The 14865-nt window shown below is 41.0% G+C and overlaps 1 protein-coding gene across 7 annotated transcripts in view; it reads right to left on the bottom strand.

Annotated features, from left to right (window-relative positions):
• The window catches only part of TMC5 (transmembrane channel like 5), a 31680-nt gene that overhangs the window by 6251 nt on the left and 10564 nt on the right, over positions 1-14865 (bottom strand). For 5 of the 7 annotated variants that reach the window (XM_041401710.1, XM_041401711.1, XM_041401708.1 and 2 more), the window contains 19 exons: positions 14230-14322; positions 13384-13483; positions 12721-12802; positions 12152-12400; positions 11861-12012; positions 11183-11327; positions 10489-10644; positions 9769-9935; positions 9071-9149; positions 8602-8699; positions 6525-6620; positions 5862-5937; positions 5142-5275; positions 3811-3984; positions 3338-3416; positions 2912-3004; positions 1759-1860; positions 1426-1471; positions 67-860 (listed from right to left, as the gene is read on the bottom strand). In XM_041401710.1, the coding sequence (XP_041257644.1) occupies positions 727-860; positions 1426-1471; positions 1759-1860; positions 2912-3004; positions 3338-3416; positions 3811-3984; positions 5142-5275; positions 5862-5937; positions 6525-6620; positions 8602-8699; positions 9071-9149; positions 9769-9935; positions 10489-10644; positions 11183-11327; positions 11861-12012; positions 12152-12400; positions 12721-12802; positions 13384-13483; positions 14230-14322 (2255 nt within the window). In that variant the 3' untranslated portion in view covers positions 67-726. Of the gene's footprint in view, positions 1-66; positions 861-1425; positions 1472-1758; positions 1861-2911; positions 3005-3337; positions 3417-3810; positions 3985-5141; positions 5276-5861; positions 5938-6524; positions 6621-8601; positions 8700-9070; positions 9150-9768; positions 9936-10488; positions 10645-11182; positions 11328-11860; positions 12013-12151; positions 12401-12720; positions 12803-13383; positions 13484-14229; positions 14323-14865 lie in introns of those variants that run through there. The other 2 variants (XM_041401712.1, XM_041401713.1) reach the window with 2 other exon arrangements.

Below are 14865 nucleotides of genomic sequence, written 5' to 3'. Positions count from 1 at the left end.
CGTGGTGGCAAAGTTGTAGTCTTGAATAAAAGAAGCTACATCAAATCTCAGAGTCATGTATGATAAATAAATCTTAGTTGGTTTACTTCCAATCAATCTTTAACAGGAAAAGACATGTAAACTTTCAGTTTACAAGCAATAGTTTTACACAGATGAGAATTTGATAGTCACTCTTGTGACGGCTTCATCAAAGCTGCTTTTAAGTGACTGTAATAAACTGAATATGGCTCAGAAAAATGAACCCAGCTTACACAAGTTATTTCACAGCCATTACAATGTCTCAGTCATTAAAAACAACTGCACTTCAATACACTTCTGTTTATTTGACCAATACTTCAGATAAAAGCTGATAAAACAGGTAAAACAATATAACTGTTAGAAAAATACTTCTAAAACACAACTTTTATTTACAGTTAGGCACAAGTTTCCTTATATTTAGTCAACAACGTGGTCAGCTGTGGAGGGAGCCTTACTGCATGGAGGCGATGTCAGTCCTGGTGGAAGGCTGTCCCCATATACCACTGCTGCAAAACAACCCCAGCAGGTGAATATTCCCTGCCACAGTAAAAACCAGAAGTCCCGACACATTTTGCAACCTGTTCTTCTATTTTTTGCCTTCCATTTAGACGTAAAAAAAAAGATGTTTGAGAGATTCTCCCAGTCATCAGTGCAAGAGAGGGTTGCGTGCTGCAGCCAGTGGCTTCACTCGGGGCTGTCCGTGCCTGCTCAGGGCTGGAATCCTCCGCTGCCATCGCTGTCCTCCCCCAGCGCCGCTTCCCGGGCGCGCAGGGCGAGCGCCACGGCCCGGGAGGCGCCGGGGCTGGGGCTGGGGCTGCGGCTGGGGCTGGGCTCCCGGGCTGCTGGGCACACGGCAAACAGCGTTAGCCGCGCTGCTCAACAGCCACAACACCCCCTGCTCTGTAGGGAGCTCCTCTGACAGCTTTTTGCAATGAAGTTACATGGAAGTTCAGATACCACGCAACATTCCATAGCCTTATTTTACCCTGAGCAGGATGATGTTCTAGGGACTCAGGATTAGTAACCTCTTCTGCATTAGTAACCTCTAGAGCATTAGTAACCTCTTCTGAGTTTCACACCAAGATGTTTCCAAAGGGATTTAAAGTTCTTGCCTACTTGTTGGGTGCTCCCATAAGACAAAATGGCTCATTTACCCAGGAATTTCACTCTCTAGTACACAAAAGCTGGTGGTTGGGCTTTAGAAGTCAACACCAGAACAAGCTACCAAATAGCACAACCTGCAGAAAAAATTCACCCCACAAGCCCAGTCATTTTGTTTTCTCTCTACACAAGATGCTAAAATGCTGTGTCCCTGATGTGCAGCTGTTACACACTGTGTCTGTTCATCAAACATTTTTACTGAGCTGAATTTTTAAGAGCTTTCTGTGTTTCATCTTAGTTGCTTACCTGGTGGAAAGTCACTGCTGCTTGAGATCTCAACAGAAAAGGGATGCTGAAAACAAAATTTACAAGCAGATTTAGGCCATGTTTCCCTCCTGTATGTGTTATCTTGTAGTTGAAAAGATACCAGTTATCTGTAACCATACTCTCCAAGTCTTGAGCTGGTTTGTGATTATGAGTGTTCAACAGCTATTCTGATCACATTTTTATATCTGTTCAAGTTAATCTTTAAAGTTATTTCCATGCATACAGGACTTTGCTACACATACACCCATCACCTATGCCACACCCCGGATTCTGTAGAGGGGAATCTGCATTTCCCTCTTTTGACCATCTCACCTCATTGTAGGATGTGTTTTGGTTTCTGTCAAATGCCCTTTCTGGGTAGCCTGGCACCTCCTGGGCAGGTTGCATGGATGGGTGGTAAAAAGAGGAGCTTCTCTGAAAAACAGTATTTGGCATCAGCAGTCTGTGATCTGGCTTCCAGCTGTGACTGTGTGGTCAGCACTGCTCATCTCCCCTGTCTCAGGGAGATGGCCTTTCTGCTAAATCCACAGTGAGATCATTCTGGCATCTCCTTCTGAAATCTGACCTTAACAGCTACAAGAACATCCACACTTGGTAGGTGACCAAATCTCTCTCTCCCGAGTCCCACTCCTGACACTCAGCATGAGCAGATGTTGTTTGAAAATCCCCAGCACATAGAAAATGTCCTTTCATTTTCAGCTTACCTCTCTTTAGAGTCAATATTTATTTGTATTATCACACATACACTTAACAACAGTTCCATATCAATTATTATCCATAGTTGGGGTTTTATTTCTGTAATCATTTTAATGATAGCCAGTCATATAGGGGGATTTGGTTTTTTGGGAGGAAGGAGAGGAACCTATCAAACACATTTTCTCTATCAGTATGTAGGTTAAGGAGTTTTTACTCAACCCAAATAAAAACAGCAGGCAGCACCTCTATGTCCACATTTTAGCACTAGTTTGATGGCTCAGCAGGCAGGATTGCTTTGAAAAATAAATTCTAGTCTAATTATCAGTGTTGTGTGGGATTTTAAATGGGGTTAGGTCAAAGCACTCAGTTTTACCTCAGCTGAAAATAACCACAAATCACAACCCCCTAAGGAAATCCATAGCCAGGGGAGGAAGGCAGCCTCCTCCTTAGCCTAGGCAAGGTTCAAGTATGACCAAACCCTTTGCTGACCATCACTGCACATGAACACTAGGAATGTTTTCTTGACATTTCATAACCATAAATTATGTCTGCTAAGGACTTTCCTATATCCAGATTGAATTCCAGCCTGGAACAAATAATTAGGGAACTTTCACAGCATCCTTTTGCTGTCTGGAGTTAAGTAGCAAGCATTTAGATGAAGTTTCAAGTAGAGCCTTTTCCCAAACCAGCAGCCTGTTTGCACAGCTGGAGGAGCCCCATGGAGCTGCACCAAGTAATTAAACAGCAGAAGCTGAGCAGTCAGACTGACCTGCTGGCCTCTTCCTCCCAGTGCAGATGATCTTCTCTTTGCCCTTTGCAGTGTCCGTAGCTTTTTGAGTAGAAACATCTTATCTTTTCCTGCCTGCAGTCAAGACATATTTGATCATTAGCTGGAATGCACTAATTATCCTTGAGAGGCTCAAGGTCTGTAAGTAACCAGTGACCAAGAGAATTCCTTCTATTCTAAAATAATCTGTCTACAGAGGGAGCTGCAGCAGCACATCTTGAAGATAGAATTCTTTTGCTACAACTCTATTTGTGGGTTAAATTTCCCTGCAACTCCCATGGGGAAGGGCTCCCACCCTCCTACTAAACATAGTCATAGGAAAAACAGGTTGCAGCCCCACAAAGCTGGATGAGACAATCAACATAGAAGCCAAATTATACAAAAGATACAAATGAAAGCCAAACTTACATTATTAATTTGCTTACGTAAGAGTTTGGTCATGGTCTTTCTTCCTTGTATTATTTGCCAGTAAAGATAAGTAACAATTCTAAACAAAACAAAACAAAAAAGGTCAACCATATAAGCACTTTATTCTAGTCAATGTCTAGATAGAAATGTATCTTGTTCATTTTAACCCATTAAAACACATATATACACACATCTCTGTGCACACACACAGAAAATAGATGTATACAATTACACAAGGAATGGCAAACACATGGATTTGCCTAAAACATGGTAAATGCATGAAATGGCTTAAAACATTCTTTTGGAAAAGACCCAAAAGCTTATGGACTTGTATTCAAGATGAGAGGTACATCTAAGTGAGTCAACAATACAAGATGCATTTCAGATAACAAAATAACATAGAATAACTCTGTCATTGCCAGTTTTTTCCACTTAAGGCCTTTTTCTGGTTCTTTTCATTAGCAGATACTTACAGTACAAAAGTTGAGATGATGAAGAAGAAAAGTTCACTTGAAATTAAATTGTGGTAGATCCACACTACCCATTTCGAGGCAGTGTAACTTTCCAGTATTTGTATCCACTCAGCAACTGCAGCATACATGGAAGACAAACCTCTGAAAGGACCACATTCCTCTGAAGGTTTTAACCTGAGAGTGTGAAAAAACAGCTACTTAAAGCTTTGTATGTTAAGCAGTGAATTAGTTAATATTGTGATTTTGTACATCAAGATGCTCCTCAGTTTTCTGTAGCCCTCTACTGTCTTTGGACACCCAAGGTACTTCCATGATCTGTATTTTATTTTTAACTTGTGTCCCTCTCCAGCCATTACATGCCCACCCCAGACTATGCAGTGAGACATTAGTCCTTGCTGCAATAGATCAGTATCAAGCCCTGTAAGCACAACTTTGACATAAATATAACATGTCAATCACTGTAGCACACACTACAGGAAATTGAAAAACTGGATTTTTTTTAACATTTCACCACAAGGTGAAATAATTTCGCCTTCAGGGACATGAGTCACTGCAGATCTTCAGTAACAACAGAAGGTGGTAAAAGAAGACAGCCCATTATAAGAATTAACATTTTCAGGTAGACTGAAATAAGAAAGTGTTCACTTTGAAACTGAACCACTGCAGACAGCCTGAAATTCCCACTTGCTATCTGGAAATGCTAGCTCTGATATCTTTCATCCCATCTGGTTTCATGTGTAGTCACCTGTCTCACTAAATACCGAAATCATGCTGCTGACTATTGTCAAGAGAAAAGTGTATCCATGCTGCCCTCCTTCCTGTGACCAGAGTAACACAGACAGAACCAAAGCAGCTCTAAAATACTGGTAACAACCCAGATGCATTTTTACAGGGTCAGCCCTGCCTGCAGAAAGAGACTGAAGTTCAGAAATAATCCAGGAGCTGACCTCAACTGAGTTTTCCCAGGTGTTTCTCTGCTGCAGACCCAGAATCACCTATACTATAAGAAAGCTAGGAGCTAGGACTTGGTCATAGAAACTTTTTTAAGAGGAGGAAAAGTAAAATCTGATGCATTTAAATAGGAATCCAAAAATTCAATGCAACTTTGTTTTTCCTTCCACTTTCTCATGGGACAAGTTACTCAGTGAGACACATTCTCTCAAGCTCACAGAGCAAGTCTTGTTTTCAGAGTACAGAACATGTCATGAGCACCTGAAACCTTCCACCAGCAGTTAATATAACTTCTTTTATAGAGAAATGCAGACTCCTCTGCCTGGTATCAGGTCACACAGCATCATTTAGTAGGCCTGGATGCCAGTGATCTTCCATACCTCCAGACAGTGACTCCAGTGACAGACAGGACTCCAAGGAAGGAAGGACAAAACAGCAGGAAAATGAAGGATGTTGTCATTTGAGCAGTTCTCCAGACTTTGCCAGGGGGCTGGCAATTCCTTATCAGACTGACCTTTAAAGAGAGGAAGGCACTTTGGAAGGCTGTTACCTGACACTTCAGCTTGGTTTCAATCCCACTGAAATTGCTGAAACAGCATCTATCAAAAGTTTCCAAGAACAAGTTTTATGTGAATTTTATAGATATAGTGTAGTTTTAGAAAAATTCAAGAATATAGTCTTAAAATAGTAAGAGGCAAAATGAGGTTCTGATGGGTTCTTCAGAAGTCTCCTGGGTAGAGTTTGCTTTTGCAGCATATGCAGACTCATGGTTCAGGGAAATTTGAATCCATCTTTCTACCTACTTTGTTCTTCTACATTCAACACTAAAAACTGTTTCATGATTTAACAAACAACTTATCATCTGGTCATACTACTGAGACAATTCTGAAAAGAAGACATTTCCACCATGATCTTTAGCTGAATCACCCTGCCTACACCTAGATAACTTCACAGGGGGAGCTGCTGGGGAGCAACTGAGACCAAAGTCACAGCCACAGGCTGAGTGTCTATATTGACATACGCACTTGTCTACTGTTTGTTCTCCAACCTTTGATTTTACTACTTTATTATTTATGAAGAATACATAGAAAGTTTGTTACCTTTTTCACAAAAAATACTATAAAAAATGCTATCATCTGGATACCAGGCAACAGAGGTGAGAACAGGATACCAATCCTAAAAGGAAGGATTTATAGGAGAAAAAAGTTACATCTTCACTATTCACCACTCAGTTCTCAGTGCACTGAAAGCAGAAAAATACCACAATAACTTCATATACAGATAGTGTGGGATTAGTTGGAAATGTGATTTTGTTACCCTTGATCGTCTAGCAGTAAGTCCACCTTGGAAAATGCAATTTCAAACACACATATCTATGTACAGATCTGCAGAATCCTCTTATGACTGGAGTAACATACTCATTCTTGGAAATAAGGCATCTTTTCCAGCATTTAATACTGGGATTATTTCAACAAGGACATCATCCTGGTGAGGAAATAACCAAAATTCCAGGATATTCCTGCAGGAACCTATCAGGTTTCTCCCAGACCAGATGGCCATCAGGTAAACTACTGACTGAAGTTATTGTTACTGCCCACATAATTACTATGGCAAGCCACAATCCTTACCAAAGGCACTGAACAGCTCATCTCCCAGTTATTTATCCTGTTCTTTCTGGGAAACACCCACAAACATCAGAATAAGAATTTTTCCATGACAGTTCTACAGGCAAATTAAGTTTTGGCTGTAAATGTAACACTTACCAGGTCAAAGTCTGTGCATAGATCAAATCTAAAACATTTCGTCCGATATCAAATTCTGGCAGCCCCAGGTTCATGCAGACTGTAGTTCCAATAATTCTGGGGGTGGGGAACAAAAAAACTATAGCACAACAGTATTTGCTAAATGATAAAGTCCTCTGTAGAAATTGTGGGAATCCATAGCTGCTATTGTTTTAACCAAAAAAGCTGCTATTGTTTCAACCAAAGCTACGTATGCTTCAAGTGGTTGAATAGATCTACTGTCAATAAGCTTTTGCTCTATGTAATTGGCTGAGACTGAAGCTGAAACTATCTTATAGTATGTTGCAACATTACATTTCTTTAACCTACTGTCTAGATAACGAGCTGCTCGCATCAATCCATTATCATAGCCATGTAATGAGGCTAATGCTTCTTAAATAAACAGCTCACGACGCTATTTAGATGTGATCCCGACCCGTTCGTGTCTGTATATAAACTACCGGCGTCAGAAATCCCTGTAAATGACCTTCTGAAAACAAGGATCAGTGACAAATTATTTAGAGGCTGCATTAGTATCATGCAAAGCAGCCACAGCTTGTTCATTAGACAGCACAGCAGAAATGAATCAATTTGGCAAAAAAAAAAATCCTGTAAAACAAAGCAGGGTTAAAGTAAGACGTAGTATATATTTCACACAACTGAAACAGAAAACCAACAAGGATTTCTTACTGGATCAGTACATATCTATACTATAGTAACTGCTTGTTGCTTTAAGCACAAGTATTCTTGTGCTAAAGCAGCTGAAATGTCAAGGGACCTCAGAACAAAACTGCTTTTTCAGATCCTGAGAATTTCCCCTGTCAATAAATAAACAATGAAATTTGTACACTGATACTCTTAATGTAACCTCAAATACATCCCACTTCAAACTAACTGAGGTTGCAAGGAGCTGAAACAGACAGGTAAGCAAGTACTGAGAGGATTCCTACTGAGGACAAACAATCCCTTTTAGTCACCTCATTTTTCCTGAGCTGGGGATACTCAGTTTTTTCCTTGTTGTGGCGAGAGCAATAAAGATTTTGGTAACTATCACATCTTGATACCACCTCATCAACTGCATCACCAACAGAGCTGGGCTTTCAGGAGGTTACTCTGAGAACAAAATATTAAATACAAGCAATTGCACTTTGAACCTTTCACTACGTCAGGTGCTTTTGCCCAGCTTACGGGAGGCCATTCATCACAGCTGACATTGCAGTTTTAGTTCTGTGACTTTTTGCTGGGAGGTGGTTTCCTACTGAACACAACATGAACAGGAGGATTAAAGTACACTGGCAAGAGCCGTGGAGGAAAAGTCTTCAAGAGCTTCTCAACATTGTCTTGTGTAAATTTAAGAAAAAGTTAACAAAGCCCTACCTTGTAAACCAGTCTTGTTCAAATCGTGGGCAGAGAGCAAACAATGGATCTCCTACATAAAAGTATGGCCAGGGATCTAAATGCTCTGTAGAGCTGGCAAGCACTTACATACTGCCTAAGCCATAAGCAATGTTTGGCACTAAGAAGGTTCACACAACAGATGTCAGAAGCAAATTACTTTTTCCTTACATCCAGTCCACAATACTCTCTCATTTATCATGCTGGAGACCTTTACCTTTGAGAGACTCATTATATGCTTAATAAGACTGATAAAATCAGATTTTAAACTTGTGGACACTATAGTGGCATAACTAAGAGGGAAAAAATCACAGTGGCACACCAAGGAAAGGCAGCAGTGTGCTCATGCTTGTGCAGAGAAGATGGATTTGTGCTTGAGACAGCTGGTTGCCACCTCAGTCTCAGGAAATCCATGAGAGTAGAATGCGGCTTCCCCCCCCTGCATGTGTTTCCATCTCCAAAGGGAAAAAGGACACACTGACCTCCTTCTAAGGAGGAACAGCAATATACACGAGGCATGCACACAGAGACTGCCTGGTAGGGAAAATCAGGGAAACTCCAGTGGTGCCACAGCCATGCTTCTGCAGGACTTTTCTCACATGGAGAAAATAGATCATATCTTTGGTTAATGAATTGAAAAGAAGATTAGAAAAATAGTACTCACCTTCGTAAAAACTCTCCAAAGAAAGAGCCAAGCAAACAAAATATGAAGTCAACTAGAACAAGGCGATAAATATCTTGGCCAACCAAAGTTTCCCAGCACTTTAAGAAAGAGAGAGAGAAAAAAAAATCAAATTAGAATTTAAAAATTATGCTATTTAAACATTGTTCCCAAATGCTTAGGCATTTGAAACTTGATCAAAGATCTGAAATCTTGATCAAATATATTCTAGCAGCCTGGCAAATCATAGTTGACTTCTCAGTGAACAATGCTGCCATCCAGCTGAGACTTGATCTGGGCCATTCATTTTTTTCTATAGTTGATTTCTCTCAGGTTGCTAATAAAAATTGTTAGGGTAGGAAACAGCTTCCCAAGACACCACATGTGCTTCTCTTTGCTGAAGCAAGTATCTTATCCAAGTGGTTCCTAACATGGCACTGCAAGTCAGAGATTTGTGCTTTTGGAACTTTACCTGTGACTCTGAGGCAGCCACGATGTTAAGCCAGTAGTAGCACAGTATTCCAACAATTGACATTTTCAGGATGGTATTTCTAAAAAGAAGAAGAGTAACTGCACCAACAGCTGATCCATACCTGGATGACCACTGGTTACACTTTTTACCTCCTCTTGGCACTGCAGAGTGCCAGGACTAACAGGAGCTCTCGTGGGAGGTCAGGTGTGGCATTGTTCTATTGTCCTGGCAGAAGGGGAGCTGGGCATGACAACCTTGGCACAACATCTGCTTAACAGGCTGCTGGCTGGGTGTGGGGGCCCCTCAGGGGAGGGAGGGCTGAGGGACACCAGGGGTTAGGCAGAGTGAATTCCAGGCATCTGTTTTTAAGTGAGATAACCTCAGTCCTCTCCCTACTTCCCTTCCTCTCCTGGGGAGGGGCCAATAGCCCAGGGGCCATCAAGGAGTGCTACAAGCCCAGTGTCACAGTACAGCCAGGTGGGAGGGAAACCATTCCTCATCCTCATGCAGAGGATAACATCCCAGAAGCTCATGAAAACAAAAGGTCATGATGACAAGAGTGCACAGAATCCTTTGGAGAAGATTAATTCTCCTCCATATCTCCCTATTCCTCCCACACCACCCAGACACAGCTTTGTATCAAAAAGAACTCCAACAAGTTCAGGCCAAAAGCACTAAGAGGTGGCAGCAAGAAATACCTGGTAATAGTGACATATATGTGCTGTCCAGGAGTCTGAAACTTCTCCAGGTGCCCAAGCCAGGAAAAGAAGAAAGGGATCAATGTGTTGAGGAGAGATACAATCACAGGTAGCACCAACATGGCAGATTGTCTCTGTAGATCATTGCTATACCCTTTCATAAACAGCTAAGAGAGAAAAAAAAACATAATGAAACAACCAAAACTTAGAGCCTTAACCAAAATCTGTCTCAAGGTGTGTCCACAGGGAAGCCCCCTGGCTCACCTCCCTGTATGTTCTCAGGTTAGAGACTGTCATGTTTTAGGGACCCATGAGCAGCAGCACAGTGACCCTCTCCCCTTCCCCTAAATTATGTGGGACCAAGGGTGGGAGCCCCAGCTCAAATGCAGCTCCTGGGGAAGAAGGGACAGGTCTTGCTGTGGCTGCTTCTTGCTCTTTCTCCCCAGGTCACCAGATGCACTGTCCCTAAGCTGACCATGGGTCCAGGCAAGCAGCTGCTGGAGAGAGGAGGGAGATTTGCTCAGACCCCTCAGGTCCCTCACTCTTGCCACAGTCCCCAGTTGGGCAGGCCTTGCAAAGCAGCTCTTTAGGCCCAACAGAATTTGTGTGTCCTCTGGCAGCAACAACAGCTCTGCTTCCCTGTGCTCCTCATACTGAACAGACCAGTGCTCACACTCAGTGTGAAATACCTGTGTGGAAAAAGGCAAATTCTGGCCTTACCTCGAGGTTATTAATGGCGAGGAAGTAAACACCAGTACAGGCAGCTACTGCTGTTCCCAGGGAAGCAACCCAAGCAAGAAGATGAAAAGCAATACGAATAGCTCTCTCCATCACAGAAAAATTTAGAACTTCTTTGTTTACTTCAGTGAGACCTTCCTGCAAAGAAACAATGCCTAATGAAGAAGTTCTTAGTCAACAGCATAAGGCAAAACTTGTTTCAAGGCACTACCAGAGAAACTGAATGAAAGAGTATTGTTCTAGAAGAGGGGTAGAGTAATATCCTAGGAACATTTACTGGGCAATTTTGTGTTCCTATCCTAGAAGTCAAGTTTCACAAATAATATTTCCAGCCTGCCTTTTGTTTATAAAATATTTAAATAGCAGGAACAAGAAAAACCTAAATAAATACTCTGTATGGCAAATATTTAATAGTCAGGGAGACTCATTCAACAGAACAGAAGCATACAAATATTTATATGTAGCTTAATAAGAAAAGGAAAACAATCAGCTAGGCCAATGCCAGGAGCTCAGACCAAATGAAACTCAGGAAGATTTAAATCTCTGAGGTGCAGGACTAGCACACTTGCGTCACTCTGCCAGAGACTTGTATGTGCACACACAAATTTGTATGCACAACTAAGTCTGTAACAGAATGACTCACACACATTAGTTTTGGACCTCCTGTGCTTTGTACCTTTATTTGTGTGTGGAGATTCTTTTGTTGCAGCTTCACAGCTTTTTCATTAATTATATTGAAGTCCCAAGTGCAGAGCAGCTTGCTGGCATTCACAGAGAATGTCTGAGGGTTAACAAAGTTCCTGGAGAAGAATTTTGCCATGCTGCAATGAAAATTAAATTGGTCAGACATGTAACAGGGAAATTCATCAAGTCTGCACAGCAGGGCAAGGAGGGAGATTTGTCAGCTTTTCCACCCCATCACAAGTTTTATTGGACCTATGTCAGAGCATGTCACATACAACAATGTGGAAAATAAACTTTAATGTAAGAAACTCTAGCATTTCCATCTCAAGATTGCTGTTGACAATCTTTACCCCTGGCAGGCCACATCAGTAAGAAACAATGTTAGGAGCAATAGCTTACAAAAGGGGATCACAATATTCCCAGTTTGAAGTGGGATTCTCTGTATGTCCTTCACTATTTTGCAGTTATTTTTAATTTCTGTAATAAAGGTTTGATTCCTGGAGACTGTCTTTTGAGCAGAAATTTCTACTTAAAATCTACACCTGTAAATAAGGACTTACAGAAACATACTCAAATAATTATTACTTCTAACTGTTGGCAGGATTGGTTTTTTTATTGTGTGGCTATTTTCCACTTAACATAGAGAAATAGGAATTCACAGTCAGTTTACCTGAACAACAAGATAAGAAAACAGATGACAAAATATATTCCAACAGTGAAAATATAGGCCAACTGCATATTGTAAGATGGACCATTCTCCACTTTACTGATTGTAGCGTTGGTGTAAAAGCCATAGTAGAGCACTGTTTGTTGAAAATAACCCTGAAAAGACAAGGACATCAGAATATTTGCTATCATCTCCATGGTAGGAAGCGTCATCATCTGAAGACCAATTACTGGAGGTGGGAGCTGTCCTATTCCTTATATTGCATCACAGGTGTGATTAAATTTAAATACTTACAGCTCCAGTGAACAGCTCCAGGCCCGTGAATGAAAGGTTATTTGGTTCTGCTGCAAGAAACTGAGGAATTGTGATGAAACCAAAGTTTATGAGGAATGAGAAGATGTTCAAATTTAGCAGCCACTTCAAGAAAACAAAATAAGAAAGAACACTTGTTCCAAACTCAGCACCAATGATCTTCAGGGTCTTGTGCCATGGCCGCAGTTGGTGAAAATATTCTGAAAGGGTATTGCCAAATCGCCGAAATGACTGAAGGGAAAAACAGGAGAGACATGAATCTCAGCAGGCAAACAGGACTCAATTTCACATTAAAAAGCTTCACATTTTAATGTTGCAGTTTCATTTTGATGTTAAGAACAGATTTGCCCCACTCCATGCACCATAAGATGGTGAACTGGTGCTCCTAAGCACTCCTGCAGTGCAACTCATTGTTAATGAACACTGCAGCAATTAACTGGATCCTTGGTAAGTAACATGAAGCAAGACACCAGATTCCTCTGGAGACAGTGGTAACATTGCAGCTAAAGTGGTTTGCTGTGTTGTGACTGACAGAAGTTTCTGGCACTTACCACTGCTGCTCCCTGCAGACACTGTGTACACTGAGCACCACGATGCCTTGATTTTTTGGTTATTTCTTTAAGAACTTTGTTTCTGTGAAAGAGCAGGGCAGGGGTGACAAGCATTACAGAATGAGTTGTAATTGAATCAAGAAGACAAAGAAGTTGCTGCAAATACAGTTTCACCCCTGTGCACATGAATAGAATTAGTACAACATGGAGATGTTCTTACTGGTTCATTTTATATTAGCTGATACCTTGGCTCCTGTCCCTGCTATGACAGCGTGTTCTAACCCCTCCACTAACTCACACTGGCAGCAGAATTTAAATATATTTTGAAAGAAGACAAAAGGATGGTTGAGATCATGTGGTCTCTTCTCCATTTTCAATGAGTAACATCCAAGTTTCCTTTGAAAATAAATCTCAGGTCATCATTTATAACCAAATCTCAGGACCATGATATTTTGTTTTATATTACCATGAGAGATTCTTCTTATCTCCATCATTAAATTATTTTCTCTTGCAAGACATTAACTTTTTAAGAATGCATTAAAAAGTACTTTGTCATAAAGTGGCAAACCAAAGCTCAGCCAATGGCAAACTCCCATAATTGATAGCTAGATGATGCTAGAAATAAATGTTTTTAAAACCAAACAGATAAACTTTTATTTTTACCTGATCTCTCTCTTTTTTCTCATGGTCTCTGGCATCTTCTGGATTGCTTTAATCCTTTCATTGCTGGACATACTTGCAAGACTTCTAACTAAATCTTCCTCTGCATCAAACCCACGCAAAAAACAAAATTTGGGGATAAGAATACAGTAATTTTTATACACAACCAGAAACGGATATAACAACATTCCCCATTTACACTGCTACCAAGGTGTGCAAGCTAAGACTTAATGATATTGCCAAGAATATCTTCAGCTCCCTCAAAACTCTAATTCAGATGCAAGTAAGTAGTCCAATAATGTTCATAGAAAGAGCTGTGATATAAATGAAAATAAAATACTGACAAAACTACAAGATTCTGGTCCCCTGTTTGATCACTGTTTGATAGTGGCACTTTTATTATGCTACATATTGACTTGAAAGCTAAACTTTTGCTTTATTTATTCTGTCATTTTAGTTGATGTTAATGCCCACACTTAGCCCACCTATGCCACAGAACACCTCTCTGACCTGACAATCAGGCTGCTTCTGCATAGTTGGAATTTGATGGTAATTCCAGACACAGTGGCTGAAAGCAATCTATCAGCTGGTCAAACAAATTCTAATAAAGAGCTTAGCATTTCTTTCCAAATTTAACACCTTCATACTGCATTTCATTTCATTTATCATGGGATTTGAGTGTGTTAGGAGAGCATAAAAGATTAATCCCTACCATAACACAAACCTAAGCTGTCCCCACGACCACAGAAGGGCTGTACACACAGTTCTGGTGAGAAACAGAGCAGCATCAACCACACCATCCTTGTACAAGACATTGTCAAATCCTGAACTCCTTATCTAAACCCCTACCTTCCCTGCACACTGGATCTGTTTCAAACATGCTGGAAGAAGTCATGAAGATCTCATCGGGGGGTCTTCGGTTGCGTCTCCGAATGAAGCTGTCTGAATAACACACATTCTTTAGGAAACCCAGATAGTCCTGACAATTTCACTCAAGAAATTAAAATTTCACTCTCACAAGAACAAGCTAAAAGGCTGTCCTTTAATCACTCTAACTTCTTGCAAACACACTCCCCCACTCCTTTCCTGGGCGTCCTTGACAAGTGCAAGCACTTTTTCAGATAAATGCTGGAAAAGAGGAACTGAGTCCAGTCTTCATCTGTCATGGATAACTCCATCTAAGCCATTCACAAATGCACATACTCACTTTTCAAGATTTTCTTTCTATAAGACAAGCCCTTTCTTTAGAAATCCTTCCCCAGCCTTCAGAGGGATCATTTTAGAATCACACTCCATCGTGCTGACTAAGTTCAACGTGCCAAACTCCCATTTCCCTGGGGCCAAAATGCAGCTGCTCTCTCCACCTCCTTTCATCCACTTGTTCAAACAGGTGACTACACTCCTAAAAAGCATCAGCCTTCCAGCCATGACACAGATTAGTTTAGCCACAGCTTTCCTTGCCTGGCCTTCCCAGTGAGATAATGG

This window comes from Onychostruthus taczanowskii, unplaced genomic scaffold (genome assembly GCF_017590055.1).
Source record: "Onychostruthus taczanowskii isolate IOZ18803 unplaced genomic scaffold, ASM1759005v1 scaffold19, whole genome shotgun sequence".
Lineage (NCBI taxonomy): Eukaryota > Metazoa > Chordata > Aves > Passeriformes > Passeridae > Onychostruthus > Onychostruthus taczanowskii.
This window is presented reverse-complemented; position numbering and strand designations above follow the sequence as displayed.